The 23,940-nt window shown below is 40.3% G+C and overlaps 1 protein-coding gene across 1 annotated transcript; it reads left to right on the top strand.

Annotated features, from left to right (window-relative positions):
- Window positions 1-426: 426 nt before the first annotated feature.
- LOC138756345 (neurogenin-1-like) lies at window positions 427-2,281 on the top strand. The gene is made up of 2 exons (XM_069922863.1): window positions 427-717; window positions 813-2,281. The coding sequence occupies exon 2, from the start codon at window positions 814-816 to the stop codon at window positions 1,453-1,455; it is 642 nt and encodes a 213-aa protein (XP_069778964.1). The 5' UTR covers window positions 427-717; window position 813; the 3' UTR covers window positions 1,456-2,281.
- Window positions 2,282-23,940: the final 21,659 nt, after the last annotated feature.

Genomic DNA, 23,940 nt, shown 5'->3' with positions numbered 1-23,940 from the left:
GCTCTAGCCTGGGTTTGCAGTCGTTCCTCGCTTCACTCAGGTGCACCAGTGGGTCTTGCAGTCCCCGAGTAGGTCGGTGGGCAGCGGACTCTCACTATCTGCCCCCACCCTCCTCATTCTGTATCACTATCGCTCCACCTGACGTGCATCAGTCTCTATCCTCCCCCTCTCCCCATGCCCTCCCTCCCTCCCCATCATCCCCACCTCTTGTCTTTCTGATGAAAGGAGACCGGCTCCCGAGCGCGTGGCAGCCGCCGGTCGGTGCGCTCTGATTGGCCGCAGCCACCACGCATTAATGAGCGGCACGTTCCAGGCGCCGTCGGGTTCTGAGCGCGAGCCCCATGGACAATGGCTTGTTGGGGGTTTTCTATCAAAGGAAGGGGCCCCCCAGCTGACAATGGGATCGCGCGGCGAGTGGCAGGGAGCGCGAGCCGCCGGGCCGCGGCGATTGTCTGGCGAGCCTATATAAAGCGCTGAAAGGCCGGCGTGTGCCAAACACACAGCCGCTTAACCACAAGCTCGCTGGAGCACCGCTGCTCTCTGCACGAGGTCGCGTGCCAGTCAGCTGGTGCACATTCCGACTTATTGTAACTTAATTGAGGTTACAGAGATATTACCAAAAATAAGGAGAGAAAGGGAATCTATTCCCAGGGAAGGAGAGATTATCTGAGACTGCAATTAACACTTTTTGCTCCATATCCAGCAATCATTCCGGAAGTAAGTTGCGCTTGCATTGTTTGATAGGCGATTTAGAGCGAAGAGAGCGTGCCACCAATTGACAAGTAACGGACTTTCTTGCTTGGTTTCAACAGGATGTCTCCACAGTCCGATCGCTGCCCTTACAAAGAGCAGGGCAGTGGCAAGTACTTCGCTTGCCCGGCTCCAGCCTGTTCTCTCAGCTCGGCCGAGGAGGAGATCGAGGACACGTCTGCGGCCAAAGCCGACTGCAAGAGGCGAGCCCGGGGTCGCGGCAAGCCGCGGAGTCAGAAGTTGGTGCAGAGAATCAAGAAGAGCCGGCGCATCAAGGCGAACAACCGGGAGAGGAACAGGATGCACAACCTGAACGGGGCCCTGGACGCGCTGAGGGACGTGCTGCCCGCCTTTCCCGAGGATGCCAAGCTGACCAAAATTGAGACCTTGCGCTTCGCCCACAATTACATCTGGGCCCTGACCGAGGCTCTGCGGCTGGGAGATCCCAGCGGCGACGCCAACACCGAGGGGCCGGACAGGCCGTACCTGGACACTGGGCTGAGCAGCCCCAGTCCCGGCGCTTCGGCCACTTCGTGGAACAGTTTCGGCTCGCCTTCGTCTTCCTCCTACACGTGCACTTTATCACCGGGCAGCCCCGGGCAGGCCGAAGACATCTACTTCGGGCAACCCGAGAGCCTGTACGCAGCCGCTAAACGCCAGTCGGACTTTCTGCAGAGCTCTTCTCCACTCCACGAATTTATTTAAAGCACTCGAATATTGCGCAGATGAGTGTGAATCTGTTGTATCGAAAACTCTATATCTATTGGCTGGGAAAAATGTTGGACATACACTGTTTACACTTCTTATTAGAAATAGAGGATTAAGATTTTGTCATGTATTTTTTAAAAGAAAATGTATTTTTCACTACTGATTCGCGTTAACCACTAAAGTTCAATGGTGCATACTTGGGGCATCTGCCTCTCTTCCCAGGGAGAACGATTGAGGGCTGTGGGAATCTGAACTGTCAAACCAAACTTTCCTCGCTGCACTTTGCCCATTTCCCAGGTTCTCCAACAATGCCTTTTGTTCTCTGCTTTTTTCCCCTCTTTCTCCACCCCCCCCCCTCCCTCTCTCCCTTCTCTTTCTGCTCCCCCTTTATCATCCCGAGAATAAGAGCGGCTTCACCAGCTGTCTAATATGATTTACGGAAAAAGATGTTGTGCTACGGGGCGAGGTTAGAAGTCATTGCATAATTTGTAGACTTTTTTTGGAATGAAAACGAGCGTGTAAATTTAGGTTGAGCGCTTTATCAAAGGCAGAGAGGGAGAGAAGGGAAACACAAGGAAGGAGGGTTCATACATTATTTATCTCGACCTCCGGGGATGAAGAATTGCCTTTTTTTCCACCCTCAAGGGGGGGGGGGGGGTGGAAATCAGGCGAATAAAACAAATTGACACGGAGGATTAAGGCGATCATCTACACATGTGTTCACTTTTATTTATTATAAAAGAAAGATTTCATGCACAAAATGTATATTTTGTATATTTCAAAAGTTTATTGTTGCTTATGTATTCGCCTGCAAAATCAAGAGGAAAGCGTTTTGGATTTTTGTCTGTTAAATAAAAAAAAGTTTAACTTTCATATAAGTAAGTTGGCAAGTGCGTGGCTCATTGAATCGTGTGGAAAAAGAACAGCTGTACACATTGCCTGGACGAGTTGCTCGTTATTAGATTATGAGCGGACGGATCGCGCATTTCACTTAGCAAATAGATTCAGTCGAGGAAAACGACAAGTTGACAAGAGTTAAGATGAAATGCAAAAAAAACCCAATTCCAATCACGTGTTCTTTGATTACTATTCGTTAACATTTATATCAAAATTATTCCCCCAAGACTTTATTGTCTATAAATATATTAAAACTTATGGGGATTCAACCGAAGATGGTCGTGAAAGATTGTTTTGATCGATGAACAATAACACAGACTCTCCCGGACAAAGTCTGTGGATGCATCTTTTCTTTCAAATGATGCCCAATCTCATTCATTCACAATATAATGACTCAACAACAAAAAAACCACGAATTGTAACAGGTACTTCTGCTGAAGTAAAACATTTAACATATTTTCCGTCTGTGATTCATCGAGCCCCGCACGTTGCAAATTTCAGAACTCTGTTGAATATGGATCATGCTTGGCCCACCTCTTCATGCCCTTGGTAATTGGCACGTTCTGTGTGGATGTAAACCCCCATCTCCTTTGCTTCCCCTCTATAGGATGCTCACTAGATTATGGATGATCGCCTTGCATTTGCACGTGTCTGTGGCTGCCCAAGAGGGAAACGTTTCATTATTATCTGGTATCAATCTTCTCTCCGCGGCTGGGGTGAGCTCGACAGCAACAGATCACGAGAGTTCAATGTATTTAAATGCGCCAAGAGCTTGGGAGTTCAAAGGAAGTCGCATCTGTTTCTGTGAAAAAGCCGTTTAAACCGTTTTGAGTATTAAAGTGGGCTCGGACAATTGTACTCGAATTAAGAAGGAGGCGAATAAATAGTGAAACTCAGTTGAAATGTAAAATTAACGAGAAAATCCAACAGATGGTATCATTCTATTTGAGATAGGATTTTATTGTCAAGTTACATAAATGGTTCTCAAACGAAATGATAAATTATCCAAAATATCGGATTCCACCAATACCCTTAAAGTTTCTAACATCGTTATAACTTGATGCACGTTAAGACATTTATTTTTTGAAGGAGGCGGGCGCATCTTTCAATATTACAAAAAAAAAGTGTCTGCGACTTAAATTTCCAAACTTCTGAAAGTGTGCAATTCAGTTAAATAGTTGGAATAGACGGAATTAAACGCGTTGTTCTGCACTTTGATAATGCACTCTGTTTACCTGGATTACCAGCTCAAGGGAAGGGCTGGAAATTCTCTCAAACACACCTCGCCTTTCCCCTTCACATCATTTGATCTGATAACGATAGTTTTCAGTAATAGCCCTAATTAGTCGAATGCTGAGACCGAGAGTAAATGTTTATGTAAATAAACACTGTCAGCAGGTCGAACCTCTCGTTCAATAGGCTAATGTGCATCATTATTATCTGTACAACCTTCACACGTCCTTGTAATAAACATCCGCCTACCTTATCAGTTTAACATTACAAAAGTACACAGACTTCATCGAGTCCTATATTAATCTCAGTATGGTTCACCTCAGCATACAATATAAAAGATTTATTCAATGTCGAGGAACTATTTAAGTGAATAGTTCTTGAAGCTTTTAATGCCAGGGAGCTCACATTGCCAGAGAGCTGTTGGGATTTGAAGCTAGAGAAACCAGAAAGCCAAAAGCCATTTTTTGACGATATAACATTTTCAATGAACAAAATATCGGGTAAAGATTTAATAGTCGGGTCAGAAGTCTCCTAGATCTATATTCCTTCAAAGATTTCGGTCACAAATCAAAATGGCAAGTTGTGGTGGAGGGGGGGGATGGTGGAGAGTTGGGGGAGCTGAAGCAATAAAGTCAAATGTGTGAAAAAAGAATTAGTGAAATTAGGTTACGGGAATAAAACGTAAAGCTTCCAGCCTTGGGCTAGTACTGCTAGATAGTCTGATCTATTGTTTTCCAGCTTGGCAGGAGGTTTATTATCTGCTAAATAATTCCCCAAAAGGTATTTGCATAATCACTTCTTTGATGTGACTTGAGTACCAAAAATCAGCCATTGCCTGGGAGTGTAAAAAGTACCAAAGCTTTTACTAAATTGACAGTGTGTGGCAGACGTCATAAATAGATTTAACCCAGGGCTTTCCTTCGTCCCTTTAATGATTAAACACAAAGAGTGACAAAAGATGGGCCTTTCATTCTGGGCGTGATTGATCCGCTTGTCTCTATTCTGATACTTCGTACAACACGTGCGTTTCTCTGCTTTAAAAATGTCCACAGACTCAATTAGGAACCTTCAACCTTCCAACCAATACACTATTTCCTACAGCTGGACAGTAATATGTTATTCTTTTATTTAATTAGCTTTTGGTTCAGGACAATTCAGCACACCTTTTTTTCAGCAAAAATAACATCAGCAGATTTTTTAAAATATTTACGTGCATTCAACCAAAAGAGATGTTTATTCCTTGCACCGAACTAAGATTTTCACTGTATCTCAATACACGTGGCAATAAACAATGTTTCGGTGACTGAATTGGAAGTGGTCATAACCTTAGTGATCAGTAACTAACCATCTGTGTGAAGTTACCAGTAATTGGATAATCTAACACTTTTTCAATGTGCATGTATACTACTGCTTTGAAGAGCCCTGTGTTCCACTTGAGATACTGTCATCTGGCACAATTGCATACTGTAAAGGTTACATTGACTAATCCATAAAAGTAAACAATAAGTTATTTTTCAAATGCTAACAATTCATTCAAGATTTATGGATGAGATATCCAAAGGCATATTGGAGGGTGGCAAACTTCAAAGTAAATCAGATGAAAAAAGGGAGAAAGTGGAAAATGTTGAGTGGTAGACATTGTCAAAGAAGGCTTTGTGAAGCTCGTTGAAGGGGAGGGGGTGTCTATTGAGGGAAGGATTTATAGGGAGTAGAGGGCATGGCATTTGTACCACGAATTCTGTCGGGTTTGTAACTAGAATTCAGGCCTGAGTTATAGAGCCAAGCATTCAAATAGTGAAAGTTATATGCTGTAATAAACGATTAGAGGACATAGTGAGGTTAGTGATGACAATGGAACAGAGCGATTTGAGGTTGGAAGTGAAGATTTTTAAGTTTGAAAGCACTACACGTCTTCACAACTGATCTCAACGCTGTAAGAAAAGTCAAACATTGGATCACATTAATGTTAAGGAGAGAAGAGTTCTATTTTATTTGAAATTTTATAAGTATTTTGCAAATGAATCTATTTTGGAAATACACACAAAACAACTTTAGAAATACAAAGCACACAACACAGGAATAGATTGGATCTTTTAAATTTAGATATACAGTACGGTAACAGGCCATTTCGGCCCTTGGGCCTTTGGCGCTCAATTTACACTCAATTAACCTACAACCCTCCAGTACATTTTGAATGGTGGGAGGAAACTGGAGCCCCCAGGGAAACCCCATGTAGAAATGGGGAGAACATACAAACTCCTTATCAATGATCAATGGGCATTTCCATTCAATTTATAGCACAAACTTCCCAATAATTACAAGAGCCTATTTTGTCAAAGATGTGAGATAATTAATTAAAATATACATTATCTGCCAGCATAACCACCACGTTTAAAGTGTTTCGGTTGTTTGTTACTGGGTTAACCATAAAATTTACATTTTAATGCACAAATTCAAATTTGAGCGGAGTAATAATCTCCATAGTACATTTTGATGAAAACATTCTTTGCAGGACTGCCCAATTTTGTTTTGTAATCTAGTCATAAAATCAATGTGATTGTATAAATTGTAATTTACCATATCATATCATGGGAAGAAGGGTGAAAATCTGATTGGAATGTCAGATCTAATTACTTAAGAGGTTAATTAATTCCAATTACCTGAACCATTTTAACTGCAAGTCAATGTTAAGTGTATGTTAAAGTTCATTGTTAAATCCATGTACCACAACCAGTATCTTTCTGCAAGGTGATATTACATTCTGTAATCTATAAAGTAGTTGCAGTTCAAAATAAAATTTTAAAATAACAATTTCCTCAAAAATTACATAAAAAATACAAAAAATGCACTTTAAGTATTATTGGAAACAAATTATTCAAAACAACCACGTCTTCCATTTCCTGATGTCTGCTCCAAGCCTCATTGCCTCTAGTCACAGCAAAGATAGGATTCCATTTATCTTTGCCTTTCACCATCAGCTTCTACATTCATTAGATCACCTCTGTGACTCCTTAGTCCACTCTTCCAATTCCACCAACCAATATGTACATTGTACAGTATAGATGACAATAAATTCATGAAAAATTATTGTCATCTATATTTTACAATGTACATATGAATCAAATTCTTACTTGCTGCAGCCAAACAGATACTTTGAAACTACAATAATATGCAGAATTGATTTTTTTAAAATTTAAAATCTTTAAAAAAAATTCTCTTCTCACGGCACTATCTCACGGAACCATGGGAGACGTGGCAATTGTCCTTTTACTTATCCCCTTACACAATTCAGGGACCCCAACAGTCCCTTCAATTCACTTGTATTTTGATGTATTATATTTCGTGGTTACAATGTGATCTACTCTACACTGGATAAACCAAACAACAGTTGTTACATTGACAACAATGGTCTGCACACTTTCTCAGATAGTTCCACTGTTGCTTCTACATTCTTCCTCTCTGCAACTTGAAACTCACTTGTCTCCTCATTTTTCCAGATCGAATGAAGGATCAAATATCCAAAATCTTGACTATTTTGTTCTTCACTCTTGCTGCTTGGTATATTGAGACCTACCAACATTTTCTCTTATTATTCAGAAGAAGAGTCCATTATTTCAATTGCATAGTTTTCTGAAGTGAGATGGGTAAAATAAGTAAAAGGCCAAAAATGGTGCTTTTCTTGTAAATGGTGCACCTTTGTAAATTTGTGATATCATGGACGCGAGTGTAATATTTACAAAATACATTCCAGCAACCATTTCAATAGTAGCTCCCCAAAGCCAGAAGTTCTACTGGCCAGTAAATTAATGATATCAGACACTGCCTTCAAATTGGCTTTACGTCATGCACCAACTTGACGTGGAAATACAGTATATCACTCTTCAGTCAATGTGGTTTGGTCTCACTCCTGAAGCTGTGTCTCACTTCCGAAGCTCCTTCCCCAAAGGATCTATGAGCATACTTTCACCAGATGGACTGTGGCAGATCAAGCAAATCATCTGTTACTTTTCTCCAGGGTATCATGAAATGGGCAATACATCTTGCTCTTTTCGCAAAGCTGGAAACCAAAATATTGAAAAAAAATCATTCTGCCAAAAAAAATGTGTGAATGGCTATCTTTTACATCCAAAAGCTACATAAGCAAAGACAGATTCTCTTCAATCAACATATACATCATTTTTATTTTTAACTTATTAATTAAACTTACTTTCCACATATTGACATAATATCAAAAAAAATGAAAACCATATCTATATGATAAAAACAATAATCATAATATTGGAACATCTGACATAATCTCTATTATGTCTAATGACTTTAGGCTTTATGTTTGAGATATTGATAATATTGATGATTTGACTATCATTGTCCATTATCTAACATCATATAATTCATGTCAAATTAATGTAGCCATTCATATGGCTGTAAAGTGAATTATTCGTCAGGGTTGTTCTCCCACACACACTGCACATTGAATGTTAGGTTGACCTCAGGGGTCAATTGTTCCTTGATTTCCTTTGGGCTCTTTTTTTTCTTCTGCTGGTTGGATACAATTTGTTTGAAGCTTTATCATTACAATATATGCTTCCTTTTGTTACTTTTTTCCTCAGATATGAGCACCCCTTACTCCTACATATTACTTCAGAAACTACATTTTATTAGATTGGCAATTCAGCAATATTTATATCCCAACTGTGAAGATATTCACAGTGACTTCAGATTACCTTACTAGGGTTATCATCAGGACCAATTGATGAGCCTATGTTATCCACAATTCTATAATCATTACTCCATGCCTGCCACACGATACATTTCATGTCAGAATCTTAAGTCACTATTAAATTTTCATCAACTTTCTTTAATGACCAATATCCATCATTCACCTTCCCATGTGATAACTATTAAATGAACACCAACATTGAGAAAGCTGTATGTTTGTCTTGTTGACTTAAAGGTATTTTTAGTTTGAAGACCTTTGTATGCCACAACCTCTCACAGAGGACTTCAAAAGTAGCAGAGGCTTTAAAAGATTGCGTTGAATTCGTAATATGGAAACGAATTGGTGCTTACTTGCTGCATTGACCTCTTATTGATATGTCCTGTCTGATGGCAAGATTTTGTCACAATTTCCCAATGTAAACAACTGTGAGTATTATTTACATCAGATAAATCTTTTCCAAGTATCTGAAAATGCTTCAGGGCAACAGGGATACGATCCTCAGCAAAAAGTAACTCTCAAAGAAATTCCTCAGAGCCCTATGTTTTAAACTGCAGTCCATTAAGGCTACGTAATTTACTGTCAAAGACAAATTAATATTCACTTTCTATATCCAGATTCCTGAATCAGGAAGTTGGTAAGCAGGATAAGGATTATAAGTGATACAAGAACTTGTGAACTTAAACACATACCTATGACATTGTTCATTGCTCAATCAATTGATTGATCCTTCTCAATTAATTATAGAGGCCTATAATTATCATGTAAATGATAATTTACAGGTATATTTACATTATCATGTAAATTATAAAAACCTTAAGTTTAAAAAAATATTTGTTCAGGGTGAAAGATTGTAGGATTAATTATTTAAAGAAAATGAAAACACGAGAGAAAAATGTTCTATTTTTGTTGTGCAGCACTAAACATTCTCAGTGGATTCCAGTGCACAATTTTGGTTTCCATCCAAAGGAAGATAGACTTGCTTTGAAGGTGCTGCAATGTGGATTTCTGGCGTTACTGAGGAGAGATTGAACTTGATGCATTTACACTCTCTGGAATTTAGAGGACAAACATGTAAGATTCTGATAACCGACATGATAAATGCTGAGAAATTGCTTATGCTAAGTGGAAAATGTAGAACATGATGGATAATTATAATGTTCATTGTCAAACACAGAAGTGCAATGTACATATGAACCAAAATTCTTAGTTTCTGCAGCCAAATAGGTAGATTTTTAAAAGAAAAACAATCACAATATTTTACATTAAATTGCATCCATACCAAAAGATATAATAACCATATAACAGTTCACAGCACGGAAACAGGACATATTGGCCCTACGAGTCTGCACTGGTTCACTTGAACAACTCCACTAGCTCCCCCCTCCCATTCTCTGCCCATAACCCTCCAACCCCCCTCATAACCATGTACACATCTAACTTTCCCTTAAAGGACAGAAAGGACCCTGCTGCAACTATCTCCTCTGGAAGATCATTCCATTCTGCCACTACTCTCTGAGTGAAGAAGCATCCTCTAACATTTTTCCTAAAGTTTTGTCCCTTTACCCTTAACTTATGCCCTCTTGTTCCAACCTCCCCTTCCCTCAGGAGAAAGAGTCTACTCACGTCTAGTCTATCTATTCCTTTCATAATTTTAAATACCTCTATCAAATTCCCTCTCAACCATTTACGTTCCAGTTAATAAAGTCCCAGTCTTCTTAATCTTTCTCCATACTCTAGATGCTGTAAGCCAGGTAACATCCTTGTAAATCTCTGCACCCTCTCCACCTTATCTATATCCTTCCTATAATTTGGAGACCAGAACTGAACACAGTGGCCTCACCAATGCCTTAAGCAGTCGCAGCATCGCTTTCCAGTTCCTATACTTCACACTAAGCCTTCTTAACCACCCTGTCTACATGGGAATCCACCTTCAAGGAACTCTGTACCGTAACCTCTGTTCCTTTGCATTCCGCAATCCCCCTCCCCTTAACTGCATATGTCCTATTTTAGTTATTTTTTCTGAAATGCAGCACTTCACACTTGCCTAAATTAAATTTCATTGGCCATCTTTCAGCCCACTTTTCCAAATAAACCAAATCCTTCTGTAATCCAAGAAAACATTCCTCACTATCCACCACTCCCCCTATTTTCGTATCGTCTGCATATTTGCTTACCCAGTTAACCCCCTCCTCCAAATCATTAATATAAATGATAAACAACAGGAGACCTAGTACAGATCCCTGAGGCATGCCGCACATCACAGGCTTCTATCCTGACAGACAGTTGTCCACCATGACTCTCTGCTATCTTCCAGCCACCTCTTTTTTTCCCAAACTTTATTTAAAATATAATAATAAACATGACATACAGTATAGAAATAATCAAAAAAGAAATCTTGCATTAACACCCATCCCACCCTCCCACCCTTACAGCCAACTCCCTTAAGGGGAGCAAAAGAAATAGATTATATATATATAAATAAATAAAAATAAAATATTATAAATGTTAATAACATTTCAAAGTATATCTAAATGCATATATTTCAAATAGGGAGACCACTTACTAACAAAAGAAGAATTATCATGTAAATTATAAGTAATTTTTTCCATAACAATACATGCTTTCAATTCATTATGCCGTGATATATTAATCTCAGTATCATCTTTCCAAGTACTCGCAACACATTTATGTGCTACTGATAACACCAAACGTACAAAAGCAATTTGAATTTTGTCCAATCCCATTACCCTTAACGAATACAAATTTCCCAACAAAAAAAGTCATTGGATCTAATGGTAATATAAAATTATATAATTTCTTCAAAACTACTTTAATTCCTTGCCAAAATGATTGAAATTTAACACAAGTCCAAACAGCATTTAAAAAGTTCCAATACATGAGCGTATCTAAAACAAGAATCTGAATTACTAAATCCATTTTTTTTAGCTTTTCCGGGGTCAAATATAATTGATGTAAAAAAATTATAATTAACCATTCCATATCTTATATTAGTCAATTTAATTACATTGCCCTGACACATATTTGCCCAATCATCTTCGGGAAATATTAATACTAAATCACTCTCCCATTTAAGTTTAGATTTCTCCCAATCTGTCTTATCCTATCTTATACTATCTTGTAACAAATTATACATAACTGAAATATAACCCTTTTTCGGTATAGAGGAAATCAAAGATTAAAATCTCGACAAAGTAGGTAAAATCATCTCTCTACCATAATTAACTTTTATCAAAGCTTTAAATTGATAATATGCAAACAAAGAATTTACAGGTATATCAAATCTTTCTCTCAATTGATTAAAAGAAAGAAATTACCCCTCTACAAAACAATCTTGTATTGTCTTTATACCTTTAGAATCCCAAATCTTTAAATAATTATTAAACATTGAAAAAGGAATAAGCTGATTATTATACATGGAGTTAAAATTGATAATTTATCTTTTGATCCTAACACCCTGTTTTTTTTAACCAAATCTTTAACACATGTTTCAATATTGGCATATCATATTGCTGTAACAAAATGCAATTCCAACAAATATAAATTAATGTATTTCAACCCTAGAAATACATGCGATCTCCACTTTAGTCCAGCTGGGAGGCTGATCTAAATCCATCAATCTACTAATAAATTTCAACTGGGCCATTTCATAATAGTTTTGAAAATGTGGTAATTGTAGTCTGCCCAATGTATACTTCCATGTAAGTCTATGCAATGCCACTCAAGCTAATTTACCTTTCCATAAAAATTCTTGCACTGCTTTATTCAAATCTTGAAAAAAAACCCTTAGAAAGTAAACAAATAGTGACTGGAATAAATATTGAATTTGAGGAAAAATATTCATTTTAATACAATTAACCCAACCAATCAAAGTTAATGGAAGATCTTTCCACTTAATCAAATCTACTTTAATCCGTCTTAATATAAGTACATAATTTAATTGATATTTGTATCCATAAATACACCTAAGTATTTAATTTTACTTGTTTACCTTAATTTTGTAATAGTTTTAAATTCAGAATAAACTCCCACTCCAACTGGTAAAATTTCACTTTTATCCCAAATAACTTTATATCCCAATAATTCTCCAAATTTCAGCAAACATTCTTGCAACAGTTTCAACAACCATTCCGGTTCTGTCAAATATATCAATACATTGTCTGCAAATAAGTTAATTTTATATTCTTCATTCTTAAAACTCATTCCTCTAATTTCTTCATTTTGTCTAATAGCCTGAGCTAACAATTCAATGACCAATGCAAATAAGGCTGGAGACAATGGGCAGCCCTGTCAAGTTGAACGAGTCAATTTAAATGGTAAAGAAATCTGTCCATTTGTCACCACCCTACCAATCAGTTTCGAATATAAAGCCTTAACTCGACCAATAAAAGAAGGGCAGAATTTAAATTTCTCTAACAATTGAAATAAAAAAATCCCACTCAACCCTATCAAAAGATTTTTCTGCATCTAATGCAACCACTATAGGATGGTTAGATTCCTTTCGATATGCGTTGACCAAAATAATTTATCGAAATATATTGTCTGATGCATTTCTATTCTTAATAAAACCTGTTTGAACAATATGTACCAATTTGGGTAAATAATTTGCAAATCTATTAGCTAATACTTTTGCTATAATTTTATAATCTACTTTTAATAAAGAAATAGGTCTATATGAAGACACTTTTAATGGATCTATTTTTTTTTGGAATGACAGTTATTAAAGCACTTGAACATGATTCTGGTTACTTCTGATCTTCAGTAACTTGATTCAATACTTCTCCGAATATATTAGAGAAATCATCATAAAAAATTTTATAAAATTCCACGGGGAATCCATCATCCCCTGGGGACTTTCCATTAGGCATTTCCTGAATAGCTTCCTTAATTTCAAAATCCATAAATGAAGATTTTAATTCCTGAACCTCATTTCCTTCTACTACCAATAACTTTAATTTAGATAAGTAAGAGTCAATAGAACCATTATCCTGTTATCCCTCAGAAGTATATAATTTTAAATAAAATGAATAAAACTGGTCATTAATTTCCTGAAGTTTATAAGTAACTTTTGATTTCTTCTTAACAGTATTAATAATCTGAGATGCCTGTTCAGCATTCAATTGCCAAGCAAGTACCTTATGAGCTCTTTCCCCAACTCATAATAACGTTATTTAGATTGATTAATTAAGCACTCAAACTGATAAGTTTATAAAGTTTTATAATGTCATTTCAACCTCGCTAATGTGACATTTTTATCTTCTGATAAATCTTTCTGAAAATCTTTCTCTAACTCAGCAAACTTATTTTCTAACTTTAAACTTTCTGCCATATATTGTTTCTTAACTTTCGTAGAATAACTAATAATCTACCCCCTCAATAAGCTTTTAAATCATCCCATATTACAAAATGACTATCCACAGAATTAACATTCACAGTCAAAAATAAGAGAAATGTTATTTAACAAAAGTAACAAACTCTGTTTTTTCAATAACTTTGGATTAAACCTCCATCTAAATGATGAACATACTACCACCAAACTTTCACAAGAAAAAAGTAATAAGGAATGATCTGATATAACTCTACTTTTATATTCAGCTCTTAATACTCTACCTTGTAAATGTGCTGATACCAAAAATAAATCAATTCTAGGAAATGAATCATGTCGTGAAGAATTAAAAAATATCTTTCTCTGTAGTATTAATTTTTCTCCAAATATCCACCAAATTTAAATCTTTCATTAATGCATTAATTTGTATTGCCATCTTTGATTTCCTTATACATTTTGGATTTCTATCCAATAAAGAGTCCAAAACATAATTAAAATCACCACCAACTAAGACATTTTAATTAGCTTGAGTTAACAATAGAAAAGCTTCTAAAATAAACCACTCATCATCTATATTAGGATCCTAAAGATTCAGCAAAGTCCAAGATTCAGCAAAAATTTTACAGTTCACTCTTAATACTCTCCCAATGTACCCCTCTGAAGATTCGAATTCAAATGGTAAATTTTCATGAATCAAAATCGCTACTGCTCTTGCCTTAGAATTAAAAGAAGAAGAAAAAACATGACCAACCCAATCTCTTTTCAATTTCAAATGTTATTTTTCAGTCAAATGTGTTTCTTGTAAAAAAGCAATATCAATTTTAATTTTTTTATATAAGCCAATATTCTCTTTCTCTTAATTGGATTATTTAATCCCTGAACATTAAAAGTTGCAAAATTAAATTTAGACATCTTTTTTAAACTACTAATATATTTACACACTATAAAATAATGCTCCCCTCTATAATTCTTCCAAAAAAAGCCCTAAAATAAAAGCAAAAATAAAACAGAAAAATACAAAAAACAACCCACCCAAAGGTAGTAATACCCTAAAAATCTGAGTGTGGTAAACCCACTAGCGGCAAATGACTATCAAAGTTTTCAGAGTTATCGATTCCCCCTAGCCATATACATATTTATTATTTAATTAAACACAATAAAATATAGTCCATATATTCAGCCCAATGATTCCAAGCCCAATGAGTGCTCCAGATCTTCAACATCAAGAAAAATTTGTGTCAACTCTTCCTTCTTTCTATTCTTTCCATTCTTTCCATTCCCATGTCCATTTCCATTTACCCTCCTCTTAGGAGACAACGGAGGAGAACGCCCATTTCTTTGCAATTCCAGCAAAGAATTAGCAAAAACCAAAGCATCATGATCATTCTCAAAAAATTGAGATTGAAAATTTCCATAAAAAACCTTCAAAATTGCAGGATAACGAAAAGCAAACTTGTAGCCTTTTCGCCACAAAACATCTTTGACCGTATTAAATCCTTGTCGACTTCTAATAACCTCTTGGCTCAAATCGGCATAAAAGAACATTGTTATTTTGAACCATTAATGGAGACTGATTCTGCCGTGCTTTCTGTACTGCCATACGTAAAATCATTTCTCTATCTTGGTATTTTAAACAACGAACCAAGACTACTCTCAGTGTTTGTCCTGGAAGTGGTTTTCTTCTCAGAGCTCTGTGAGCCCTATGCAGTTCCAAGCCTTCAGGAAAAAGCTTTTTACCCAGCACCTCTGGGATCCAGTGCTTAAAAAATTTTATAGGGTCGGCACCTTCAATGTCCTCTGGAAGACCAACTATTTTCATATTATTCCTTTGGCTTTGATTTTCCAAAGAATCAATCTTCTTCTTTAAATCTCTTTTTTGTATCCCTCAATCTACAAAAGAACCTTCCACTTTTTCAATTTTTTCTCTATTACATTCTACCTGATTTGGACACTCAGAAAAGGCTGTTTCAATTTTCTTAAAATTATCTTGCACAGTATCAACTGATTTTATACATCTATTAATATCACTCTTAACTACAGTCATTTCCTGTTTTGTGGTTGACATCTCATCACACAGGGTATTCATTTTTATTTTCATCTCCATAAATCCTTGATTCACTTGAGTTGATATTTATTTTGACATATTATGCATTTGACAAGCAATCCCTTCCAAAACAGTAAACCTGACTCCATTCCAGATTCAACTTCCACTTTTTGAGATCTACCTCCTTTAACTACATGTTCCTCGTCCTGGACAAATTCCAATCAGGTAAGTTCCTCTTCCTCAGTCATCATAGGTCCTTTGGCTGAACAGGTCTGGACACCCGACGCTGACACCCCGACCTCTTTGGGACGCCGGCACTCGGGCTCCCCCACAGCCCATACTTTATCCAGCAGTACGGACCCAGGATGGCCCACGCAAGCCAGGCAAAGCCGCCAGATGTGCAGGAGCATCCTCCAATGCTATACTGCTTGCCACCGGGACGCCCAGCGAGGTGGCGGGTTCGCGGGTCCCCTTGTCGGCCATGCCGCTCGCAGGCACGGCTTCATGTGAACGCGGGTCAGCCACGGCTGAGCTCACAAATGTGTCGGCGCCATCTTGCAGAGGCAAGATCAGAGCCAGAGTCAAACTTGAATGGGCTGGAGTCCTCTGAGGCTTTGAGACTCCCAACGATGAATCTGTGGATTCAGCTATACAGGGAGGCCTCAATTCTTCTGCACTTTTGTATGGTAATTTTTTCTGAAGTTGAGGTTTAAATTTTTTCACATTAGATGCCATCATAAATCACTGTTATTTAAACAACTATAAATATTATTTTAGCCATTTTTATGTTTTTTAAAAACCGGGTATTTAGTCATCCAGCTGGGAAAAGATGGAATACACGTCTTTCTTCTATGCCATCTTGACACGCACCCCCTCTTCCAGCCACCTCTGAACCCATCTCATTATCTCTCTATTAATCCCTAGTGACTGAACCTTCCTTACTAACCTTACATGCAGAACCTTATCAAAAGCCTTACTAAAATCCAAATAGATAAGGTCAACCGCCCTACCTTCATCCACTTTTCTTGCCACCTCTTCAAAAAACTCAACAAGATTTGTCAAACATGATTTTCCCTTCACAAACCCATGCTGGGTGCCCCTGATCAATCGCTTCCTATCCAGATATTTGTACATACTATCTCTAAGAATACCCTCCATAACTTTCCCCAGCACCGAAGTCACATTTATAGTCAATGCAAGAAAAAAGTGCTGGCTATTTTTTCTGGTGATCGGAGTAGTTTCTGGTTAGAATGGTAGGGAGGTTTGAGAGCCTAAGAGATTTGGAAAACAAAACTTTTCTTGAGCTGACAAGTGCTAGACTTCGAGATTCTGTACCTATTCTCCAAGGTAGCAGGGAGAAGAGGGTGTGACCAGTGGGATGGGGGTTCTTTATGATATCGTCTGCCTTCATGAGACATGATGTCTACACTGGATGATATAATTCACAAATGTCTGTGAGTACTCAAGTATGTTTAATTGCTTCATTGGAGCAGGTATAAGAGAGGTAGGCTTGCTTCAAAGCTTTTGATCACCTTTGGTGTCTGCAGTTCCCATTTTTCAACATGAGGACAAGAGTCGTGCCAATGAAAGTGATAGAAGCCATTATGAGACTGAAAACAATTAAAAAAAAACAATAAGAGACATCGCCTAAACCTTAAACCCAACATCAACAGTTTGGAGCATCATTAAGAAGAAAGAATGTACTGGTGAGCTCAGTAATCACAAAGGGACTGGTAGGCCAAGGAAAACCTTCACTGCTGATGAGAGAAAAATTCTCGTCGTAGTGAAGAAAAATCCCCAAACACCAGATCAGAAACGCTCTTCAGGAGGCAGGTGTGGATATATCAATGACTACTGTCTGCAGAAGACTTCATGAACAGAAATACAGCGGCTACACTGCAAGATGCACTCTACCAGTTAGCCACAGAGACAGGATGGCCAGATTACAGTTTGTCAATAAGTATTTAAAAGAGGCTGCAGAATTCTGGAAAAAAGTCTTGTGGAGAGATGAGACCAAGATTAACCTGTATCAGAGTAATAGCACGAGCAAAGTGTGGAGGTGCAAAGGAACCGCCCAAGATCCAAAGCATAGCACCTCATCTGTGAAACATGATGGTGGGGGTGTTATGACCTGGGCATGTATGGCTGCCACAGGTTCTGGTGCACCGATCTTAATTGATGATGTAACTGCTGATGGCCGTAGCAAAATGAATTCTGAGGTGTACAGAAGTATCTTATCTGCTCAAGTTTGAGCAAATGCCTCCAAACACGGTGCTTCATCCTACAGCAAGACAATGATCCCAAACTTACTGCTAAAGCAACAAAGGAGTTCTTCAAAGCTAAAAACTGGAGAATTCTTGAATGGCCAAGTCAGTCACTAAATCTAAATCCAATTGAGTATGCCTTCCATACGCTGAAGAGAAAACTTAAGGGGACAAGCCTCTGAAACAAGGAGGAACTGAAGATGGTTGCAGTACAGGCCTGGAAGAGCATCAGCAGAGAAGATACTCAGTACCTGGTGATGTTTATGGATCACAGACTTCAAGCAGTCATTGCATGCAAGCAATATGCAACAAAGTACTGAACATGATTGCTTTAACATACATAACATTGCTATGTCCCAAATATTATAGTGCCCTGAAATGAGGGGACTGTGTATAAAAAAAACTGTAATTTCTACATGCTCAAACCAAAATGTATGCAAATAACGTTAAGATCTGGAATGTGCTCTTTAATCACTTAAATTGTTTGATTACAGATTTAAAACTGTTGAACACAGGCAAATAAAGAAAAAAACAAGTGTCTTTGTGTAAAAAATTATGGAGGGCACTGTATCTTTCTGATTTCCTGTCATTGAAAATTAATTTTCTGCATTCACACTTGGACTTCTTCCCTGCTGATCTTGGTGCAGTCAGTGTCGAACATGATGAAAGGTTTCACCAGGGCATTGAAAATGCGGAAAAGCGGTATTTGGCAACAGGAATACATCAATGCTGGTGACTATTGTTGGACACTGACATGAGGACATCAGATGCTGAGTACAAATGAAAATCAATGGTGATGTAGCGGCTCACCTGCATGACAAGTGAACTGGCACCAGCAGCGGTGGGTAGGACCGCAGCCAGTGACATCCACGGAGATGCTCAGCGTGGGACAAAGCCACAGGCTGGAAGATGATTTCATTTCTGCCCTGCTGGGGTGCTAAGGACTCTGGGCCCAGGTGGGCCTCATTAAGCATGCGATTTCAAACCAGTAAAGTGAGTTACTCCAGAACTCTGCAAATCTCAGCATGTTCCTTTTGGTTTAATAGCTTAGAAGCCACATTGGTGACCGCGACAGTCGAACGGCATTTGGACCCGACGTAATCAATTCCAGCAGCATGGACAACATGAACAACTTGACTTTTCAAAACTTTCTGGACCATTCAGCCCCTCGTCTGGTTCCATCAGGAAGAGGCCCAGTTCAAGGTCAGGAACATTGTTTCAGATGAGACCCAATATTACTATGTGGTGGCTGCGCATGACCAGGAAACGGCAGACTGCGTAATGGAGGCAGAAAAATATGAAGCACTCAAGGACCTGTTAGTTGGCACATTCAGCCTCTCTCTGTGAATGGGATGTGTGGTCGCTACGGATGGACGGCCTAGGCGACCGGGCGCCATCAGCCCTAATGAGTGACGTGCTGGCCTAGCAGACATCCATAAGACATGTCTACTCTTTGAGCAGCTCTTTTTAGAGTAGATGCTGGAGGACATCTGCTATTTACTAGCAAATGAGGATTTCTCCAACCCGTGAAAAGTGGCCACTTATGTGGACATTTTGTGATGTGCCAAATGAGACATCGGGACCAGCATCGGAATTAATGCTGCATCATGGCCGAAGGCTCTGCCACACCGCACCCCATGAGCTAAACTTGCACCGAGTAATGACACCAGCTCCAAATCTTGGTGCTCTTACCATCAAAGGTAAGGATCTGGAGCCTGCCAATGCCAACTGCCATGCTCATTTCAGGGAAACAAAAAAGCCAGCTGTTGCTAACTGCTACGGCGGCTGTTTATTGTGATAACCTCCTGTACGTCTGGGACAGACACTCTAAGTGCAACTTCCTAGTAAACACAGGAAGCAAAATCAGTGACCTGCCCCCCTTGATCCACAATACCAGAACTAGAGGGGCCAGGCAGCTAACAACATCACCACCTATACTTATGGTGCACAGACTTCCCCCCTGCAATTTGGTTCCAGCTGATTCACGTGGTCATTCACACTGGCTGCAGTGTCACAGCCATTGCTGGGGCCAGACTTCATCTGTGCGCACTTTTACTGGTGGACCTGAAGGGACGGAGGCTGGTTGACGCCAAGGCTTTACAAACCTTTCCCTTTGGGGAGGCCAAATTGCCAGCTCTGCACCTGGACTCCATCACATGGTCAGACAATGAGTTCACCAGGGTGTTATCAGAGGTCCCGTCAATCGTCACGCCGTAGTTTTCCATGGCAACCCCAAACTGACTCATCACATCCCACACAGGGACACCCACTGCACACCCAGGCCCACAGACTCCCTCCAGAAAAGCTCCAGCTCGCAAGAGAGGAGTTTAACAAGATGGACGAGATGGGGAACATGTGGCGCTCGGACACTCTATGGCCTCCCTGCTCCAAATGGTGCCCGTCTGCAGGAGGGTGGAGGCTGTGTGGTGACTACAGGAGGCTGAATGCTCCAACCGTCTCTGATAGATACCCAGTCCCACACATCCAGGACTTCATGGCCAACCTGCATGGGGCACGCATCTTTTCCAAGATGGGTATCACCAGGTTCCAGTCCACAGTCCGAAGGCGGCCATCATAACCCTGTTCGGCCTGTTTGAATTCCTGAGGATCCCATTTGGCCTTAAAAATGCAGCACAGACCTTCCAGTGCCTCATGGGCTCGCTGGGGCATGACTTGGACTGTCTGTTCATCTACCTGGATGATATCCTGATAGCCAGCCACTCCCTCCAAGAGCATCTGACCTATCTGCACCTCCTCTGCTGCCATCTCAGCCACTATGAACTAGCGGTCAACCTCGCCAAGTGCCAGTTCGGCCTGTCCACCATATATTTCTTGGGACACTAGATTGATCATCATGGAACTATTCCCTTGCCGGAGAAAGTAGAGGCCATTCGCCAATTTGACAGACACAAAATGGTCAAAGGTCTGCAAGAATTTGTTGGGATGGTTAACTTCTACCACCGGTTCATTCCCTCAGTGGCCCAAATTATGTGCCCACTTTTCTGTTTAATGTCCAGCAAAGTCAATGAAGTTACCTGGATGGAAGAGGCAACAACGACATTTGACCAGGCCAAGGACGTACTAGCCAACGCCACACTCCTGGTCCACCCCTGGATGGATGTTCTCAATGCCCTCACTGTGGATGCCTCCAAAACAGCAGTCAGCAGCATACTTGAACAATTAATAGAAAGACAATGGAAGCCACTCACCTTCAGCAGACACCTGCAACCCCCGGAAGTCAATACAGCATGTTCAATAGGGAGCTACTAGCCCTATACCTGGCCATTTGGCACTTCAGGTATTTCCTAGAAGGGAGAGAGTTCATGATCTTCACAGATCACAAGCCTCTCACCTTCACATTCACCAAAGTATCCAACCCTTGGTCAGCAGCACCAACACCACCACCTGTCCTACGTGTCCAAATTCATCACCATGATCAAACATGTCTCAGGGAAGAACAATGTGGTGGCGAACACACTGTCAAGAACATCCATCCAGTCAGTGCAAACCCCAGCCCCAGGAGTGGATTACACAGCACTAGTAGAATCACAGAAGGAGGACAGTGAAATACTGGCATACTGAACTGCGCTCACCGGCCTCCATCTTGAAGACGTACCCATTGGGCCTAGAGGTAACAAATTCCTCTGTTACATCTCCACAGAGCAACTATGGCCTATCATACTTGCCGCCTGGAGGTCCTGAGTGTTCAATGCCTTACATGGGTTGGCACCCCTTCCATCCGGGTAACCACCCAGATAATTGCAGAGCAGTTCAAGTGGCATGGCCTACGCAAACAGGTTGGACACTGGGCCAGGTCGTGAACATCCAGCTAAACCTCCAAGGTCCAGAGGCATGTGATGGCACTGCTGCAACCCTTCCAGCCAACGCACAGGAGGTTCGAGCATGTACACTTGGCATAGTTGGCCCACTACCTTTTCAAGAGGGGTAAGGTACCTATTTACGATGGTGGACAGATTCACGAGGTGACTGGAAGCTGTTTCAGCCAGTGACAATACAACAGAGACATGCGCCAGGACCCTGATTGCAACCTGGGTGGTGAGGTTCGGCCTCCCCACCCACATCACTTCAGACCCTATGGTTTGCGATGATGTAGCTCCTAGAAACCCAGCTACACTGTACAACTGGACACCACCCCCAATCGAATGGCCTGGTGGAGTGTTTTCGCAGTCATCTAAAACAGCCCTGATGCCATGACTCCGAGGACCCAGCTGGGTAGATGAGCTCCCCAGGGTACTGCTGGGCATCCGCACAGCACCCAAAGAAGATCTAGTAGTGCCATCGGCCTTGGTTGGTTTACCACTCACACTGCCTGGCAATACCCCACCTGCTAGGAGACAAGGCTGACCCCACAAAATGGACAGTATACAGGTTAAGGTTCCCATGCCTCCTATCACAGGTTCTGGGGAGGGGATCATGTAGTGTCTCACCACACGACAAGCGAACCAGTGCCAGCAGCCTCTGGTCAGTCTGCAGCCAGCGGCATCCACGGAGATGCTCACATGGGCCAAAGCCGCAGCCCGGAAGTTGATGTAACTTCTGCCCCGCTTGGGCACTAGGGATTCCAGGACCGGGCAGGCCTCTTTAAGTGCACGATTTCAAACCAGTAGGGTAAATTACTCCAGAACTCTGCAAGACTCAGTGTGTTCCTTTCGGTTTACTGGCACAATGAAATAATTTTAGGTCAGTTAAACCAACATCGCAGGTGGAAAAGTTAACAAAGTGGCTAGCACAATCGTGTTGCGGTGCCAGTGACTAGGACAGGGGTTCAAATCCTGCACCGTCAGTAAGGAGTTTTCCCCATATCTGCATGGGTTTCCTCTGGGTGCTTTGGTTTCCTCCGGGTGCTCCGTTCAAAAACATACCCGGAGTTTAGGTCAATTGTATGTATTTGGGCTGCATGGGCTCGTGGGCTGAAAGGGCCTGTTACCATGCTGTACGTCTAAATTAAATTAAATTAAATTAAATGTGTCAGCATTTGATTAAACACACTAAATCCAATAAAAGGTTAATTGAATGTTTCTCTAACTTCCTATGTAATACAGCAAATTTGAAATTATCTATGTGCTCATCTTGAAGTTGTCTACCCCATTTTTTTTTCCAGGAAGCAAGCCATTTGAAAAAAATTGTTGTCCAGTGATATTTATGAATAAATGAAGTTTGAATTCGAAGTGGATCAGCTGGTTCCCAACATTTTACGTAATTCACATGCTGCATTCAATCAAGTCAAGAGATGCATCAACTACGTGCTCACTGAGAGCAAGAGAAATTGCGAAAGCAGTTAGGCGTAAAGAAAAATATCTTCAATTTCTCTCCACTTCAATCAGCTGATCAAATCTAGCTCAAGTAAAACCACATTGACTGTCTTATTGAATTGAATGATGATCTTTGGCTTGGCTTCGCGGACGAAGATTTATGGAGGGGGTAAAAAGTCCACGTCAGCTGCAGACTCGTTTGTGGCTGACAAGTCCGGTGCGGGACAGGCAGACACGATTGCAGCGGTTGCAGGGGAAAATTGGTTGGTTGGGGATGGGTGTTGGGTTTTTCCTCCTTTGCCTTTTGTCAGTGAGGTGGGCTCTGCGGTCTTCTTCAAAGGAGGTTGCTGCCCGCCAAACTGTGAGGCACCAAGATGCACGGTTTGAGGCGATATCAGCCCACTGGCGGTGGTCAATGTGGCAGGCCCCAAGAGATTTCTTTAGGCAGTCCTTGTACCTTTTCTTTGGTGCACCTCTGTCACGGTGGCCAGTGAATGATGATACAACACAGTAGAAAGCACTTCCAACCTATTAAACCCATGCCACCCAATTACACCCAATTAGCCTACCATCCCTCTATGTTTTGGAGGGTGGGGGGGGGGGGGGGGAGACCAGAGCACCTGGACAAAACCCAAAAAGGACACGAGGAGAATGCACAAACAAATAGAGCTGAGTTTGAACCTGGGTGGCTGGTGCTGTAATAGCAT

Source organism: Narcine bancroftii, chromosome 3, assembly GCF_036971445.1.
Source record: "Narcine bancroftii isolate sNarBan1 chromosome 3, sNarBan1.hap1, whole genome shotgun sequence".
NCBI classification, from domain to species: Eukaryota; Metazoa; Chordata; class Chondrichthyes; order Torpediniformes; family Narcinidae; genus Narcine; species Narcine bancroftii.
The sequence above is the reverse complement of the archived record's forward strand: the minus strand, read 5'-3'. Positions and strand labels throughout refer to the sequence as shown.